The 20842-nt window shown below is 40.4% G+C and overlaps 1 protein-coding gene across 3 annotated transcripts in view; it reads right to left on the bottom strand.

The window, feature by feature from the left end:
• The window catches only part of pam (peptidylglycine alpha-amidating monooxygenase), a 144978-nt gene that overhangs the window by 9960 nt on the left and 114176 nt on the right, over positions 1-20842 (bottom strand). For all 3 annotated transcript variants that reach the window (XM_029710422.1, XM_029710423.1, XM_029710425.1), the window contains 5 exons: positions 13193-13314; positions 10859-10955; positions 4505-4558; positions 3041-3325; positions 2719-2778 (listed from right to left, as the gene is read on the bottom strand). In XM_029710422.1, the coding sequence (XP_029566282.1) occupies positions 2719-2778; positions 3041-3325; positions 4505-4558; positions 10859-10955; positions 13193-13314 (618 nt within the window). The remainder of the gene's footprint in view (positions 1-2718; positions 2779-3040; positions 3326-4504; positions 4559-10858; positions 10956-13192; positions 13315-20842) is intronic.

Genomic DNA, 20842 nt, shown 5'->3' with positions numbered 1-20842 from the left:
TATTATTGGTGTCCTTCAGTAGTGGTTTCTTTGCAGGAATCCGACCATGAAGGCTTGATTCACACAGTCTCCTCTGAACAGTTTATGTTGAGATGTGTCTGTTACTTGAACTCTGTGAAGCATTTATTTGGGCTGCAATCTGAGGCTGGTAACTCTAATGAACTTATCCTCTGCAGCAGAGGTAACTCAGGGTCTTCCTTTCTTGTGGCGGTCCTCATGAGAGCCAGTTTCTACACCTACACCTGCATTGCTTGCAGTTTGGGGTTTTAGGCTGGGTTTCTGTACAGCACTTTGTGACATCAGCTGATGTAAGAAGGGCTTTATAAATAAGTTTGATTGATTGATTGAGTTTCATCATAGCGCTTGATGGCTTTTGCGACTACACTTGAAGAAACTTTAAAAGTTCTTGAAATGTTCCGTATTGACTGACCTTCATGTCTTAAAGTAATGATGGACTGTCATTTCTCTTTGCTTATTTGAGTTGTTCTTGCCATAATACGGATGTGGTCTTTTACCAAATCGGGCTATCTTCTGTATACCATCCCCCCACCTTGTCACAACACAACTGATTGGCTCAAACGCATTAAGGAAAGAAATTCCACAAATGAACATTTAAGAAGGCACACCTGTTAATTGAAATGCATTCCAGTTGACTACCTTATGAAGCTGGTTGAGAGAATGCCAAGAGTGTGCAAAGCTGTCATCAAGGCAAAGGGTGGCTATTTGAAGAATCTCAAATATAAAATATATTTTGATTTGTTTAACACTTTTTTGGTTACTACATGATTCCATGTGTGTTATTTCATAGTTTTGATGTCTTCACTATTATTCTTCAAAGTAGAAAACAATAAAAAAAATAAAGAAAAACCTTTGAATGTTCTAAAATTTTTGACCGGTAGTGTATATATTTTTTAAATTCCGGTAATGAAAATCATACCGTCGGTATGTCTAAATACCGCAGTATACAGTATATACGGTATACCGCCCAAGCCTAGCACTGGACAGATATTCTCCTTTATTCCTTTCATTTCATACACCTTGCACCTATTAAATCACACTACCAACTGATAGAGATCCCCTCACATAGGTAGCATCCCAATTCATAACTCCATAACCGTAGTAGAAGTCAAACCAATTCATAACTCCATAACCGTAGTCGAAGTCAAACCAATTCCTAACTCCATAACCGTAGTCGAAGTCAAACCAATTCCTAACTCCATAACCGTAGTCGAAGTCAAACCAAACAAAAGCACAAGTGGAACATCCTACGAGGAATGACATGTCAAGTCATTAGCTACTACCGCATGGTGGGAGACCACTACCGCGTGGTGGGAGACCACTACCGCGTGGTGGGAGACCACTACCACATGGTGGGAGACCACTACCACATGGTGGGAGACCACTACCGCATGGTGGCTACCGCATGGTGGGAGACCACTACCGCATGGTGGGAGACCACTACCACATGGTGGGAGACCACTACCACATGGTGGGAGACCACTACCACATGGTGGCTACTGCATGGTGGGAGACCACTACCGCGTGGTGGGAGACCACTACCGCATGGTGGGAGACCACTACCGCATGGTGGGAGACCATTACCGCATGGTGGGAGACCACTACCGCATGGTGGCTACCGCATGGTGGGAGACCACTGCCGCATGGTGGGAGACCCCTACCGCATGGTGGGAGACCACTACCGCATGGTGGGAGACCACTACCGCATGGTGGGAGACCACTGCCGCATGGTGGCTATCGCATGGTGGGAGACTACTACCGCATGGTGGCTACCGCATGGTGGGAGACTACTACCGCATGGTGGGAGACCACTACCGCATGGTGGGAGACCACTACCGCATGGTGGGAGACCACTACCGCATGGTGGCTACCGCATGGTGGGAGACCACTACCGCATGGTGGGAGACCACTACCGCATGGTGGGAGACCACTACCACATGGTGGGAGACCACTACCACATGGTGGGAGACCACTACCACATGGTGGCTACCAGATGGTGGGAGACCACTACCGCATGGTGGGAGACCCCTACCGCATGGTGGCTACCGCATGGTGGGAGACCACTACCGCATGGTGGGAGACCACTACCGCATGGTGGCTACCGCATGGTGGGAGACCACTACCGCATGGTGGCTGCCGCATGGTGGGAGACCACTACCGCATGGTGGGAGACCACTACCGCATGGTGGGAGACCACTACCGCATGGTGGGAGACCACTACCGCATGGTGGGAGACCACTACCACATGGTGGGAGACCACTACCGCATGGTGGCTGCCGCATGGTGGGAGACCACTACCGCATGGTGGGAGACCACTACCGCATGGTGGGAGACCACTACCGCATGGTGGGAGACTACTACCGCATGGTGGCTACCGCATGGTGGGAGACCACTACCGCATGGTGGCTACCGCATGGTGGGAGACCACAACCACATGGTGGGAGACCACTACCGCATGGTGGGAGACCACTACCGCATGGTGGGAGACCACTACCGCATGGTGGGAGACCACTACCGCATGGTGGCTACCGCATGGTGGGAGACCACTACCGCATGGTGGCTACCGCATGGTGGGAGACCACTACCGCATAGTGGGAGACTACTACCGCATGGTGGGAGACCCCTACCGCATAGTAAAAGACCTTGAGTTTTTCATTTCACAACAGGATACACCAATAAGAGTATCTCACAGACACATACCTCTGAGTTTTCCCAAGATTCCTCCGGACGAGGTCTGTTCCAGTTTTACCTCGCACCCATCTGAAACAACAGTGAAAGATACGCTGAACATCATCAATACAAGATGGTGGGTTGTTTCACTGCAGCCATAGATATATTCTATATCTATGGCTGCAGCAACACTGCAGCCATAGATATAGAATCCATAGAATGGACCTCCCCATTCAAATCAATGACGGCATAACGAGTTTACCAGTCAAATTGCCAGGCTTAGAGGTTCCAAGCCCTTACTATACATTCCATTTGCAAGGCTGCAGCCATATTGCTTCAAATCCCCTCCTACCTCCATACATCCTGTTCTTCCTGTAGCGGATCAAGACCCCTATGGAGATGACCACCACTAAGGGGATGAGCAGCAGGGTGGTGATAACCGCCGGAGACACGCCCTGAGCACTCTGTTTGGCTAGAGTCTTCTCCTTATCGTCCTCTTGTTGTTGCGGTTTTTGGGGCTGTTCCTGGACAGGCTCTGCAGTCTTCTGTTGAGCCGCTACAGGTATCTGCACCTTGGCCACCGCTACCTCTACCCTGTGCTGGGGCTTCAGGTGGGTTTGGATTATCGTCTCTGTTTCTAAGAGAGAAGGGGGTTTGAATGGAAGTGGTGAATGAGTGTGTCCATTCACAGGTGAACAAAAATGTAGTTACAGAAAATTACAAAGATGACTTTCTATAGACTGTTTTAATAAAACCACAATCCTTCTGTAAAAGCAAACAGTAAATCGCTAACAAAAGCGTAAACACAAAACATGTTCACATGCAAATTGCTCCTGGTTTGTATTACATACCTGTAGTGCTCATGGAATGACATTAGGATAAGTTATATTTGTAAATCAAGAGATGTATTTCATTCATTGTAATTACTGGAAATTGTACAGAGTGTGGCTTTAAAGGGGCAATTTGCTTATCAAACAATAACAAAGCAGTCACCCAGCCACAGAAATTCCACCATTCTGAAATGTATAGACAGAGCTATGGATGTAATTACTTAACATCCATGAAAAAATGATAGTTTTAAACAACTTTAGAGACTATACAGTGTTTGTTTACATTTACATTGTTTAAAAAACAATGAAGTAAAAAAATGTGTATATTTGGGGTTCTGATGGGGAACGACAGTGGAACTAAGCTCATGAGGCAGTCATGTTATTCTTCAGGAATCAATGGGTGCATGTTATTAATAAGTCAAACACATTTTAAATTACTGCCTTCTGAGTGGGAGAAATGCAGATTTTGTATATCTTTCCGTTTGACAACGTCAATATAATAGATTTTTGACACATACTCCTAACGCCAAGCACTTACTGCGCTCATTTCAACCACAGAAACTCAACATGATGGGAAATACATTCTCGAAATGCTCAAGCTTCTTTCAGATTGGTTTATAGCCTGTATATCAAGTTTCAAACATACAATAGGTCTACACGCTGCTTCATTTCCTCAAACAAAATTAGGCATTGCAATCTTTCAGTAGAAAAGAGCAGAAGTCTCAGGAGAATATCAGCCTTTAGCTCTGCAATCAATCTGTAATAGGTAATCAGACTAGAGCGGCTGTTCATAAAATGTACAGTAAAGACAATTTGACTTCAAGCCACGCAAATCACTATTGTGAACCAAATATCCACTCATTTACAATGTAAAACACTTAAAGTCAATCAAAAATCCCTACAGTTTAAGTAAAGCGAATGTGGACCTCAAACAAACAAGTAAAACTTTCAGCTCGCAATAAGATTGAAGAGAAAGAGTAGCCTACCTTCGATTTCTTGTACTTCAATTCCACCTTTCTTAACAGAGCGATGTTCAGCTTCTAGAGAGGGTGAGAGAGACAGTGGTGTCAAGGACTGATGTGACTGAGTGATTAATTCACTGGAATCATGACTCAGTTGCTATTAAATAATGAATCAATCCAGACGGATTGTACAGTTGTGCTCACTCATGTTCTCTATGGTGTATTTAGCGGTTTCATAACAATGATTGAATGTCCATCTCATAAAGGCTCACATTGCACCAATGATGTCGATTACATACGATTATGAACACTCTGCCTCTATACAGTACAATGTGCTGACCTTTTCAACAAACCCAATTTTTTGCTGATGCAAAATCAACTGCTTCTCATTAGCAATGTGTGAAGTGCAATGCTTTCAATTTGATTGCAATTGCTTTCACTTGGGTTCTTATCATTTGCATTTAAATGTACAAAACTCTAATTGTTCTATGCATTCTGTGTTGTTAACAGATAACTGAATCAGTGAGTCACCTACACTTGAACGGGGATTAAACCATTCAAGGGGATTAACTGTGCATTCGCTCGGTTAGAATTGGCGTGCCAAAGGCATTTTTTGAAGGACATCAGGAAATTCATAGTCCCTTTACATCAGAAACATTACATAAGGCGGCAGTGCAGTGGCCTAGAGCGTAAGTCAATAATTTTGCAGTTCGCCACTGATTCGCCACATGCTGTAGAATGTTCTTTCAAGAACATAAAAAAACATGGCTCTGTGAAAAACATGGCTCTGTTACAGCCAACATTACAGAATTCATACATTTTTTATAAAAAAATGTTATCTGGAGCAATGTGTGAAAGAGGGATCCATTTTGACACGATGTTCATTTTATTTTACCTTTATTTAAGCAGTGAGACCACAGTCTCTTTTGCAGATGAGGCCTGCATACAGTACACATCAAATAACAATGCCATTATACATACAGTATCTTTATACACATCAATTACACCATACATATCGATATACACATCAATTACACTATACACACATCAACTACACTACACATATCTATATACACATCAATTACACTATACACATCTATATAGACATCAATTACACTATTCATATCTATACACACATCAATTACACTATACACACATCAACTACACTATACATATCTATACACACATCAACTACACTATACACATCTATATGGACATCAATTACACTATACATATATCAATTACACTATACATATCTTTATCCAAATCAATTACACTATACATATCTACAGTTGAAGTCGGAAGATTACATACACCTTAGCCAAATACATTTAAACTCAGTTTTTCACAATTCCTGACATCCTAGTAAAAATTCCCTGTCTTAGTTCAGTTAGAATCACCACTTTATTTCAAGAATGTGAAATGTCAGAATAATAGTTGAGAGAATGATTTATTTCAGGTTTTATTTCTTTCATCACATTCCCAGTGGGTCAGAAGATTACATATGTAACCGATGTGAAATGGCTAGTTAGTTAGCGGTGGTGCGCGCTAATAGCGTTTCAATCGGTGACGTCACTCTCTCTGAGACTTGAAGTAGGGTTTCCCCTTGCGTTGCAAGGGCCGCGGCTTTTGTGGCGCGATGGGTAACGATGCTTCGTGGGGTGTCAGTTGTTGATGTGTGCAAGGGTCCCTGGTTCGAGCCCGGGTTGGGGCGAAGAGAGGGACGGAACCTACACTGTTACACATACACTCAATTAGTATTTGGTAGCATTGCCTTTAAATTTTTTTTACTTGGGTAAAACATTTCGGGTAGCCTTCCACAAGCTTCCCACAATAAGTTTGGTGAATTTTGGCCCATTCCTCCTGACACAGCTGATGTAAATGAGTCAGGTTTGTAGGCCTCCTTGCTCGCACACACTTTTTCAGTTCTGCCCACAAATTTTCTATGGGATTGAGGTCAGGGCTTTGTGATGGCCACTCCAATACCTTGACTTTGTGGTCCTTAAGCCATTATGCCACAACTTTGGAAGTATGCTTGGGGTCATTGTCCATTTGGAAGACCCATTTGCGACCAAGCTTTAACTTCCTGACTGATGTCTTGAGATGTTGCTTCAATATATCCACGTAATTTTCCTACCTCATGATGCCATCTATTTTGTGAAGTGCACCAGTCCCTCCTGCAGCAAAGCACCCCCACAACATGATGCTGCCACCCCCATGCTTCACGGTTGGGATGGTGTTCTTCGGCTTGCAAGCCTCCCCCCTTTTCCTCCAAACATAACGATGGTGACCAAACATGTTGACCAAACAGTTCTATTTTTGTTTCATCAGACCAGAGGACATTTCTCCAAAAAGTACGATCTTTGTCCCCATGTGCAGTTGCAAACCGTAGTCTGGCTTTTTTATGGCGGTTTTGGAGCAATGGCCTCTTCCTTGCTGAGCGGCCTTTCAGGTTATGTCGATATAGGACTCGTTTTACTGTGGATTTAGATACTTTTGTACCTGTTTCCTCCAGCATCTTCAAAGTCCTATGCTGTTGTTCTGGGATTGATTTGCACTTTTTGCAACAAAGTACGTTAATCTCTAGGAGACAGAACGTGTCTCCTTCCTGAGCGGTATGACGGCTGCGTGGTCCCATGGTGTTTATACTTGCGTACTATTGTTTGTACAGATGAACGTGGTACCTTCAGGCGTTTGGAAATTGCTCCCAAGGACGAACCAGACTTATGGAGGTCTACAATTCTTTTCTGAGGTCTTGGCTGATTTCTTATGATTTTCCCAAGACGTCAAGCAAAGAGGCACTGAGTTTTAAGGTAGGCCTTTTAATACATCCACAGGTACACCTCCAATTGACTCAAATGATGTCAATTAGCCTATCAGAAGCTTCTAAAGCCATGACATAATTTTCTGGAATTTCCCAAGCTGTTTAAAGACAGTCAACTTAGTGTATGTAAACTTCTGACCCACTGGAATTGTGATACAGTGAACTATAAGTGAAATAATCTGTCTGTAAACAATTGTTGGAAAAATTACTTGTGTCATACACAAAGTAGATGTCCTAACCGACTTGCCAAAACTATAGTTTGTTAACAAGAAATTTGTGGAATGGTTGAAAAACGAGTTTTAATGACTCCAACCTAAGTGTTTGTAAACTTCCGACTTCAACTGTATATACACATCAATTACACTATACATAGTATATCTAAACTCAGCAAAAAAAGAAAAGTCCTCTCACTGTTAACTGTGTTTATTTTCAGCAAACTTAACATGTGTAAATATTTGTATGAACATAACAAGATTAAACAACTGAGACATAAACTGAACAAGTTCCACAGACATGTGACTAACAGAAATGGAATAATGTGTCCCTGAACAAAGGGGGGTCAAAATCAAAAGTAACAGTCAGTATCTGGTGTGGCCACCAGCTGCATTAAGTACTGCAGTGCATCTCCTCCTCATGGACTGCACCAGATTTGCCAGTTCTTGCTGTGAGATGTTACACCGCTCTTCCACCAAGGCACCTGCAAGTTCCTGGACATTTCTGGGGCGAATAGCCCTCACCCTCCGATCCAACAGGTCCCAGACGTGCTCAATGGGATTGAGATCCGGGCTCTTCGCTGGCCATGGCAGAAAACAGACATTCCTGTCTTACAGGAAATCACGCACAGAACGAGGAGCATGGCTGGAGGCATTGTCATGCTGGAGGGTCATGTCAGGATGAGCCTGCAGGAAGGGTAACACATGAGGGAGGAGGATGTCTTCCCTGTAACGTGTTGAGATTGCCTGCAATGACAACAAGCTCAGTCCGATGATGCTGTGACATACCGCCCAAGACCATGACGGACCCTCCACCTCCAAATCGATCCCACTCCAGAGTACAGGCTTCGGTGTAACTCTCATTCCTTCGACTATAAACGCAAATTCGACCATCACCCCTGGTGAGACAAAACCACGACTCGTCAGTGAAGAGCACTTTTTGCCAGTCCTGTCTTGTCCAGCGACGGTGGGTTTGTGCCCATAAGCGACGTTGTTGCCGGTGATGTCTGGTGAGGACCTGCCTTACACCAGGCCTACAAGCCCTCAGTCCAGCCTCTCTCAGCCCATTGCAGACAGTCGCAGCACTGATGGAGGGATTGTGCTTCCTGGTGTAACTCGGGCAGTTGTTGTTTCCATCCTCTACCTGTCCCGCAGGTGTGATGTTCGGGTGTACCGATCCTATGCAGGTGTTGTAACACGTGGTCTGCCACTGTGAGGACAATCAGCTGTCCGTCCTGTCTCCCTGTAGCGCTGTCTTAGGCATCTCACAGTACGGACATTGCAATTTATTGCCCTGGCCACATCTGCAGTCCTCATGCCTCCTTGCAGCATGCCTAAGGCACGTTCACACAGATGAGCAGGGACCCTGGGCGTCTTTCTTTTGGTGTTTCAGAGTCAGTAGAAATACCTCTTTAGTGTCCTAAGTTTTCATAACTGTGACCTTAATTGCCTACCGTCTGTAAGCTGTTAGTGTCTTAACGACCGTTCCACAGGTGCATGTTCATTAATTGTTTATGGTTCATTGAACAAGCATGGGAAACAGTGTTTAAACCATTTACAATGAAGATCTGTGAAGTAGTTTGGATTTTTACGAATTATCTTTGAAAGACAGGGTCCTGAAAAAGGGCCGTTTCTTTTTTTGCTGAGTTTATATCCACATCAATTACAGTATACATATCTATATACACATCAATTCACTATACATAGCATATCTATATCCACATCAATTCACTATACATATCTATATACACATCAATTACAGTATACATATCCATATGCACATCAATTACACTGTACATAATATCACTATCCACATCAATTACACTATACATATCTATATACACATCAATTACACTATACATATCTATATACACATCAATTACACTGTACATAGCATATTTATGTCCACATCAATTACACCATGAAATTACACCAAACACAAAACACAATCAAACAAATTACAAATATTTCTGAACTGGATTGACACAAAGGAATAATATAAAAAATATTTCAAATTTTGTCAATAGAAATTGTATGGTTTATCAATTGATGTGGTAACACTACACTGGGTATACAAAATATTAAGAACACCTGCTCTTTCCATGACACACTGACCAGATGGAAGCCATGATTCCTCATTGATGTCACTTGTTAGTGCTGAGCAATTAACCGACATTAATTGACTGAAGTCGGTTCAATTATTTCAATTCCATTTCCTTCTTTTTTCCCCTGTGAACTCGATGCTCAGTTTCTGTAGAGATCAATCATATCAAACCTGAACTGTGTGATGTAGTAGGGAGCTGTAGTTTCCAACAGGCTAATATTCTACATAGTTTCGCAAGACAACCTAGTAATATCATCAACTATGTGTAGTTAACTAGTGATTATGTGAAGATTGATTGTTTTTTTATAAGATAAGTTTAATGCTAGCTAGCAACTTACCTTGGCTCCTTGCTGCACTCGCATAACAGGTAGTCAGCCTGCCACACAGTTTCCTTGTGGAATGCAATGTAATCGGCCATAATCGGCATCCAAAAATGCAGATTACCGATTGTTAAGAAAACTTGAAATCGGACCTAATTAATTGGCCATAACAATTAATCGGTCGACCTCTGGTACAAATATTATGAAAATATGAAAAATCTGGTATTTATTTTCCCAATTCAACAAAAGTGGGGCAATAGGGCTTAAAATGACTGAAATGTTTTCTAAATATAGTAACAATGAAATTATAAACAACTTGCTATAAGATTTCACATTTCTTTTAACTGCTAAATAAATACGATCATACTTAGTGACTACAATACTGGCACATAAAATCATTTTATCCTAAACGTTCCATTGAGCGGCGAAGAGACACCATTCAAGTGTTTGTTTAAATTCTAGGAAATTATTTAGCATTTTTTGATGTTGAGACCTCTAAAACCTGGCTGAGAATATCACAGTGAGATGAAACCACAGTGCCTGGACTTGTTAGACTGTCACCGTTCAAATGCCGTCACCCAGGCTTGGCTGGATTGGCCAGAAAATGTGACACGTCATTCCCTATGCAAATGTGGGGTCTGAAACCTGACACTTCAAGTCAGCTCCGCTGGGAGAGTGGAAGCAGAGAACAGACAGATGGGGCTTTCTGGCATTATAAGGCACGGACCCTACGGCATTCACACATTTTTGCTTTGGACACCAAAATGTCATTCGGAACCGGTCCATGGGGGACTTAACATCTAAGAGGTTTAATTTCATAGTCGAAAGGTTAATCTAATTAAACTTTCTTAATGAGACATCCTGAATAATCTGGAATAGAAGTATCAAATGAAAATACTTGGGTTAAAGTTGGCTTACTGTCAGAGGAGAACTTTAGCACAGAGTCTGTGGCTGCATCTCCTACAAACACACGCCCATCTTTGGTTACAACAATGTCGTGGGGCATCCCAAACTCCTGAAAACAGAGGGAAGACAAACTGTACTTAGTATAGCCATTCAAAAACAACCATCTTCAAATTATCCCGTACTTCACATTAATACAGTCAGATTATGCAAGACTTAATACTCATTATGTCTTCAGTCTATGAGTTGAAACTTAAAGTAATCAAAATGTAAACATATTGTTTTTTATTTATTTATTTAACAAGACAAGTCAGTTAAGAACAAATTCTTATTTACAAATGACGGCCTACTCCGGCTAAACCCTAACCTGGACAACGCTGGGCCAATTGTGCGCCGCCCTTCGGGACTCCCAATCACAGCCGGTTGTGATACAGCCTGGTATCGAACCAGGGTCTGTAGTGACACCTCTAACACTGAGATGTAGCGCCTTAGACCGCTGCGCCACTCGGGAGCCCTTCAAGTCGTATGCATAGATTCACTGATAAAGTAACAGTCAGATCTAAATCGAGATAAATCAAGGTTTCCAATTAATAAACCAATAGGTCTACCTGTCCTCGTAGTTTACAATCCAAGATAGACGACAAAGACAAACCCCACTCAACTTGGCACACAGAAACCAACCCCAAGCGATACGGCAGGCAGATCTTTATTTTATTGCCGTTTTAATGAAATTCCCTGCTGGCATCTGATTAGCTCAGAGACACTAAATCAGGTAGTCATGCATCAGGGCTGGCCAGACAGGGATGGGAAGAATGATTAACTCTCCTGGAAGAAGATGACACAATCACTTTAAGTGGCTCAAGTAGTCAAGAGACGAGGGTGTAGATCCATCTCACAATCAGTGGAGTCATTGTCAGACCATAGCTTTTAAAATGAAAGTTCACCCGATTCACACATTTACATTGGTTTACTTACCCTGTAAGCAGTTAATGGACAAAACCAAAGCACGGATTGCTGTCTAACCATATCCATACACTGCTTACAGGAAACCAATATGTCATGTTGCAATTTGGATGGACAATGTCTTTAAGTCTGATCCCAACTATCACGGGTAAACATTCTGCATGTGACTCTAATGTTTGTTGGCAGAATCTCATTTGAGTTCCAGCAACAACAAAAAACTGCTGTTGATACCTAGTCAGTTGTACAACTGAATGCCTTCAACTGAAATGTGTCTTCTGCATTTAACCCAACCCCTCTGAATCAGAGGTGCTGGGGGCTGCCTTAATCGACATCCACGTCTTCGGCGCCCGGGGAACAGTGCCTAAACTGCCTTGCTCAGGGGCAGAACGACTGATTTTTACCTTGTCAGCTCGGGGATTCAATCCAGCAACTTTTCGGTTACTGGCCCAATGCTCTAACCACTAGGCTACCTGCCGCCCTACTGTATTAGACACATCACGTACCGTCAATGAAGATCAATAACTATTTTCTTTGCTTGCTCTACGGCTCAATAGGCAGATAAGATTTCAGATAATTCCAATCTTCGACTGGTGTGTGAAGTGCCTGATAGTGATTGAGGTAACAGGAATAGTAATTAAGGTGATTGCTTGGTACAGAGCTCCCTCTGTGGTTCGTGTCCAGAGGGCCTCCTCAGTCAAGCAGGTTATCGCCATCAACATAAGGCCATAACTGTCCTTGTTGATCCAAGAATATGGTGTAAAAAACCAAAAGTAAAAGACGCAAATGACGTATAAAAACGGAAAGCATAGAAAAAGCACGCATAGAACATATCTACCGCTTCTTAGACTTGCTTTCAATGAGAATGACAGATCTATAACTTACATTTCTATGTGGATTTGGACGGGTCACCCACAAAAATGACATATTGCAGCTTTAAGCTTTATTGCATTTGCCAAGGGTCGTTATCCTGAAGGTAGTGAAGATGTACTGTACTAGTGGCTATAACAAGCCTGTATAGAGTGCTCGTTCGATACCCACGGGGGACCAGTACGAAAAAGTCTGAAAATGAATGCACTCACTACTGTAAGTCGCTCTGAATAAGAGCGTTTTCTAAATGACTAATATGTAAATATACACTGAAATACACTAGCTATTTAGCAGCTACTCTACAAGCAACTAAATGTCTAGCAGCTTTGTTAAGAAAAGCCAAAATGGCCAAAATGGAGACATCATTAGACCAGAGACACCACTCTTTATTTATTTACTTATTAATGGTACATGCTGATTGAATCAGAAGGATGTTCAATACTGTTATTTATTACTGCTCTGGTTTGTAGAAAAATGGTTGTGTTTGCAGCAGAGCCCTCCCTCCCATCCGTAACCAACCTGTGCGTTTTCTGGGCTGAAGTCATCCAGGATCTCCTTGGTTGAATAATTAATCACAAAGCCTTTGAGAGGGGCAGAGTGCCCGTACGTAGATTCCCCATTCACCGCGTAGATCAGACCACCTGGATACACATACATTTGCATAAGGCACATACACACACACACACACACACACACACACACACACACACACACACACACACACACACACACACACACACACACGGGTTAAGGGAACAGGCACATAAATATGGATTTTCCCCTTTGAAGACTTGCATGCACATTAGGCAGGGCGACGCAACATGAAAGTCGGCATCACAAAAACATTTGTTTCAAAGTGAAATGGTGCAATTAGCTGGCTCTAGGAAAGACCTTACAGTGTGCAGATGAAATTAAGTGGGTTTATTATGGGGATGTGGATGTATCATTTCTCTAAGATGCTGGTGTCTAATTTTCCTCGAATAAAACACACTGGCAACCGATATAAAAGTGGATTGCTAGTGTGATGTATGGTTTAAATAATTTTACACCTGAATTATTCCCAGAAAATAAATCCCTGTGAATATGACATAGCCATAACCATAGAGATATAACACAGATTTGGTGTTCTATTCTTTACCCATAACCAAAGCGCAGGAATGGGCAACTTTGATGGGGGTCAAAAAAAAAATATATATTTAATTTTTTTATTCTACACATTTTGCCACGGAGTGTAGAGAAAACGTTTCAGTTTAAATGCAAGTTAGCTGCAATTCTACACATTTTGCCATGGGACAGAAAGAAGATTTAGCAATTTTATAACTCATTTCATGCAATTTTAATAATTTTGCCATAGGGTGAAGAGAAATGTTTGCAGTTTTTTTATATGATGTCTGAGTGAGACTGACTAACAAAATCAATGGGGGACCCCCGGACAGTAATTTGACCATGATAACAAGTTTAGATAGCTGCCTGCTAAACTAACTTAGCAATCTAAAAATGTTAGCTGAGAAGGGCTAATTGAGTGACTGTCAGTGACTGACATAAGAGAAAAACTGCTGATGCACAACCACATTTTAAAAGTGCGCCTTGTGTTTTCCTACTATTCTAACTCTCAACGGTAAGTTAAAACCCCAAATGAGTTCCACCCCCAAAATAAATAAACAAATAAATATATTTTTCTACTGTTTATTTTTGTGGAAATTGATCCAATGGCCTTCAAAAGGTGGGGCGCAAGTTGCCCATCCCTGCCATAGAGATATAAGACACAGATTTAGTGTTCTATTCTCTAACCATACCCATAGAGATAATAGGTGTTCTATTCTCTAACCATAGAGATAATAGGTGTTCTATTCTCTACCCATAACCATAGAGATAATAGGTGTTCTATTCTCTACCCATAACCATAGAGATAATAGGTGTTCTATTCTCTAACCATAACCATAGAGATAATAGGTGTTCTATTCTCTAACCATAACCATAGAGATAATAGGTGTTCTATTCTCTACCCATAACCATAGAGATAATAGGTGTTCTATTCTCTACCCATAACCATAGAGATAATAGGTGTTCTATTCTCTAACCATAACCATAGAGATAATAGGTGTTCTATTCTCTAACCATAACCATAGAGATAATAGGTGTTCTATTCTCTAACCATAACCATAGAGATAATAGGTGTTCTATTCTCTACCCATAGAGATAATAGGTGTTCTATTCTCTACCCATAACCATAGAGATAATAGGTGTTCTATTCTCTAACCATAGAGATAATAGGTGTTCTATTCTCTACCCATAACCATAGAGATAATAGGTGTTCTATTCTCTAACCATAACCATAGAGATAATAGGTGTTCTATTCTCTAACCATAACCATAGAGATAATAGGTGTTCTATTCTCTAACCATAACCATAGAGATAATAGGTGTTCTATTCTCTAACCATAACCATAGAGATAATAGGTGTTCTATTCTCTAACCATAACCATAGAGATAATAGGTGTTCTATTCTCTAACAATAGAGATAATAGGTGTTCTATTCTCTAACCATAGAGATAATAGGTGTTCTATTCTCTAACCATAACCATAGAGATAATAGGTGTTCTATTCTCTAACCATAACCATAGAGATAATAGGTGTTCTATTCTCTAACCATAACCATAGAGATAATAGGTGTTCTATTCTCTAACCATAACCATAGAGATAATAGGTGTTCTATTCTCTACCCATAACCATAGAGATAATAGGTGTTCTATTCTCTACCCATAGAGATAATAGGTGTTCTATTCTCTACCCATAACCATAGAGATAATAGGTGTTCTATTCTCTAACCATAGAGATAATAGGTGTTCTATTCTCTACCCATAGAGATAATAGGTGTTCTATTGTCTAACCATAGAGATAATAGGTGTTCTATTCTCTACCCATAGAGATAATAGGTGTTCTATTCTCTAACCATAACCATAGAGATAATAGGTGTTCTATTCTCTAACCATAACCATAGAGATAATAGGTGTTCTATTCTCTACCCATAACCATAGAGATAATAGGTGTTCTATTCTCTACCCATAGAGATAATAGGTGTTCTATTCTCTACCCATAACCATAGAGATAATAGGTGTTCTATTCTCTAACCATAACCATAGAGATAATAGGTGTTCTATTCTCTAACCATAACCATAGAGATAATAGGTGTTCTATTCTCTAACCATAGAGATAATAGGTGTTCTATTCTCTACCCATAACCATAGAGATAATAGGTGTTCTATTCTCTAACCATAACCATAGAGATAATAGGTGTTCTATTCTCTAACCATAACCATAGAGATAATAGGTGTTCTATTCTCTACCCATAACCATAGAGATAATAGGTGTTCTATTCTCTACCCATAACCATAGAGATAATAGGTGTTCTATTCTCTAACCATAACCATAGAGATAATAGGTGTTCTATTCTCTAACCATAACCATAGAGATAATAGGTGTTCTATTCTCTAACCATAACCATAGAGATAATAGGTTTTCTATTCTCTACCCATAACCATAGAGATAATAGGTGTTCTATTCTCTAACCATAGAGATAATAGGTGTTCTATTCTCTACCCATAACCATAGAGATAATAGGTGTTCTATTCTCTAACCATAGAGATAATAGGTGTTCTATTCTCTACCCATAACCATAGAGATAATAGGTGTTCTATTCTCTAACCATAACCATAGAGATAATAGGTGTTCTATTCTCTAACCATAACCATAGAGATAATAGGTGTTCTATTCTCTAACCATAACCATAGAGATAATAGGTGTTCTATTCTCTAACCATAACCATAGAGATAATAGGTGTTCTATTCTCTAACAATAGAGATAATAGGTGTTCTATTCTCTAACCATAGAGATAATAGGTGTTCTATTCTCTAACCATAACCATAGAGATAATAGGTGTTCTATTCTCTAACCATAACCATAGAGATAATAGGTGTTCTATTCTCTAACCATAACCATAGAGATAATAGGTGTTCTATTCTCTAACCATAACCATAGAGATAATAGGTGTTCTATTCTCTACCCATAACCATAGAGATAATAGGTGTTCTATTCTCTACCCATAGAGATAATAGGTGTTCTATTCTCTACCCATAACCATAGAGATAATAGGTGTTCTATTCTCTAACCATAACCATAGAGATAATAGGTGTTCTATTCTCTAACCATAACCATAGAGATAATAGGTGTTCTATTCTCTAACCATAGAGATAATAGGTGTTCTATTCTCTACCCATAACCATAGAGATAATAGGTGTTCTATTCTCTAACCATAACCATAGAGATAATAGGTGTTCTATTCTCTAACCATAACCATAGAGATAATAGGTGTTCTATTCTCTACCCATAACCATAGAGATAATAGGTGTTCTATTCTCTACCCATAACCATAGAGATAATAGGTGTTCTATTCTCTAACCATAACCATAGAGATAATAGGTGTTCTATTCTCTAACCATAACCATAGAGATAATAGGTGTTCTATTCTCTAACCATAACCATAGAGATAATAGGTGTTCTATTCTCTACCCATAACCATAGAGATAATAGGTGTTCTATTCTCTAACCATAGAGATAATAGGTGTTCTATTCTCTACCCATAACCATAGAGATAATAGGTGTTCTATTCTCTAACCATAGAGATAATAGGTGTTCTATTCTCTACCCATAACCATAGAGATAATAGGTGTTCTATTCTCTAACCATAACCATAGAGATAATAGGTGTTCTATTCTCTAACCATAACCATAGAGATAATAGGTGTTCTATTCTCTAACCATAACCATAGAGATAATAGGTGTTCTATTCTCTAACCATAACCATAGAGATAATAGGTGTTCTATTCTCTAACAATAGAGATAATAGGTGTTCTATTCTCTAACCATAGAGATAATAGGTGTTCTATTCTCTAACCATAACCATAGAGATAATAGGTGTTCTATTCTCTAACCATAACCATAGAGATAATAGGTGTTCTATTCTCTAACCATAACCATAGAGATAATAGGTGTTCTATTCTCTAACCATAACCATAGAGATAATAGGTGTTCTATTCTCTACCCATAACCATAGAGATAATAGGTGTTCTATTCTCTACCCATAGAGATAATAGGTGTTCTATTCTCTACCCATAACCATAGAGATAATAGGTGTTCTATTCTCTAACCATAGAGATAATAGGTGTTCTATTCTCTACCCATAGAGATAATAGGTGTTCTATTGTCTAACCATAGAGATAATAGGTGTTCTATTCTCTACCCATAGAGATAATAGGTGTTCTATTCTCTAACCATAACCATAGAGATAATAGGTGTTCTATTCTCTAACCATAACCATAGAGATAATAGGTGTTCTATTCTCTACCCATAACCATAGAGATAATAGGTGTTCTATTCTCTACCCATAGAGATAATAGGTGTTCTATTCTCTACCCATAACCATAGAGATAATAGGTGTTCTATTCTCTAACCATAGAGATAATAGGTGTTCTATTCTCTACCCATAGAGATAATAGGTGTTCTATTGTCTAACCATAGAGATAATAGGTGTTCTATTCTCTACCCATAGAGATAATAGGTGTTCTATTCTCTAACCATAACCATAGAGATAATAGGTGTTCTATTCTCTAACCATAACCATAGAGATAATAGGTGTTCTATTCTCTAACCATAACCATAGAGATAATAGGTGTTCTATTCTCTAACCATAACCATAGAGATAATAGGTGTTCTATTCTCTACCCATAACCATAGAGATAATAGGTGTTATATTCTCTACCCATAACCATAGAGATAATAGGTGTTCTATTCTCTAACCATAACCATAGAGATAATAGGTGTTCTATTCTCTACCCATAACCATAGAGATAATAGGTGTTCTATTCTCTAACCATAGAGATAATAGGTGTTCTATTCTCTACCCATAACCATAGAGATAATAGGTGTTCTATTCTCTACCCATAACCATAGAGATAATAGGTGTTCTATTCTCTAACCATAACCATAGAGATAATAGGTGTTCTATTCTCTACCCATAACCATAGAGATAATAGGTGTTCTATTCTCTAACCATAACCATAGAGATAATAGGTGTTCTATTCTCTACCCATAACCATAGAGACAATAGGTGTTCTATTCTCTAACCATAACCATAGAGATAATAGGTGTTCTATTCTCTAACCATAACCATAGAGATAATAGGTGTTCTATTCTCTAACCATAACCATAGAGATAATAGGTGTTCTATTCTCTAACCATAGAGATAATAGGTGTTCTATTCTCTACCCATAACCATAGAGATAATAGGTGTTCTATTCTCTACCCATAACCATAGAGATAATAGGTGTTCTATTCTCTACCCATAATCATAGGGACAACACCCTGTCGTTCTCCGCTAACATGAAGGCGGTGACCCGATCCTGTAGGTTCATGCTCTACAACATTCGCAGAGTACGACCCTGCCTCATACAGGAAGCGGCGCAGGCGCAGGTCCTAATCCAGGCACTTGTCATCTCCCGTCTGGATTACTGCAACTCGCTGCTGGCGGGGCTCCCTGCCTGTGCCATTAAACCCCTACAACTCATCCAGAACGCCGCAGCCCGTTTGGTGTTCAACCTTCCCAAGTTCTCTCACGTCACCCCGCTCCTCCGCACACTCCACTGGCTTCCAGTTGAAGCTTGCATCCGCTACAAGACCATGGTGCTTGCCTACGGAGCTGTGAGGGGAACGGCACCTCCGTACCTTCAGGCTCTGATCAGTCCCTACACCCAAAGAAGGGCACTGCGTTCATCCACCTCTGGCCTGCTCGCCTCCCTACCTCTGCGGAAGCACAGTTCCCGCTCAGCCCAGTCAAAACTGCCCGCTGCTCTGGCACCCCAATGGTGGAACAAGCTCCCTCACGATGCCAGGACAGCGAAGTCAATCACCACCTTCCGGAGACACCTGAAACCCCACTTCTTTAAGGAATACCTGGGATAGGATAAAGTAATCCTTCTAACCCCCCCCCCCCCAAAAAAAAAGATATATGCACTATTGTAAAGTGGTTGTTCCACTGGATATCATAAGGTGAATGCACCAATTTGTAAGTCACTCTGGATAAGAGCGTCTGCTAAATGACGTAAATGTAAATGTGATAATAGGTGTTCTATTCTCTACCCAAAGAGATAATAGGTGTTCTATTCTCTACCCATAACCAGAGATAATAGGTGTTCTATTCTCTAACCATAACCATAGAGATAATAGGTGTTCTATTCTCTAACCATAACCAGAGATAATAGGTGTTCTATTCTCTACCCATAGAGATAATAGGTGTTCTATTCTCTACCCATATAGATAATATGTGTTCTATTCTCTACCCATAACCATAGAGATAATAGGTGTTCTATTCTCTACCCATAACCATAGAGATAATAGGTGTTCTATTCTCTACCCATAACCATAGAGATAATAGGTGTTCTATTCTCTACCCATAACCATAGAGATAATAGGTGTTCTATTCTCTACCCATAGAGATAATGTGTTCTATTCTCTACCCATAACCATAGAGATAATAGGTGTTCTATTCTCTACCCATAACCATAGAGATAATAGGTGTTCTATTCTCTACCCATAGAGATAATAGGTGTTCTATTCTCTACCCATAGAGATAATAGGTGTTCTATTCTCTACCCATAGAGATAATAGGTGTTCTATTCTCTACCCATAGAGATAATAGGTGTTCTATTCTCTACCCATAGAGATAATAGGTGTTCTATTCTCTACCCATAGAGATAATAGGTGTTCTATTCTCTACCCTTAGAGATAATAGGTGTTCTATTCTCTACCCATAGAGATAATAGGTGTTCTATTCTCTACCCATAGAGATAATAGGTGTTCTATTCTCTACCCATAGAGATAATAGGTGTTCTATTCTCTACCCATAGAGATAATAGGTGTTCTATTCTCTACCCATAGAGATAATAGGTGTTCTATTCTCTACCCATATAGATAATATGTGTTCTATTCTCTACCCATAACCATAGAGATAATAGGTGTTCTATTCTCTACCCATAACCATAGAGATAATAGGTGTTCTATTCTCTACCCATAACCATAGAGATAATAGGTGTTCTATTCTCTACCCATAACCATAG

Source organism: Salmo trutta, chromosome 23 (assembly GCF_901001165.1).
Source record: "Salmo trutta chromosome 23, fSalTru1.1, whole genome shotgun sequence".
Taxonomy (NCBI): domain Eukaryota; kingdom Metazoa; phylum Chordata; class Actinopteri; order Salmoniformes; family Salmonidae; genus Salmo; species Salmo trutta.
This window is presented reverse-complemented; position numbering and strand designations above follow the sequence as displayed.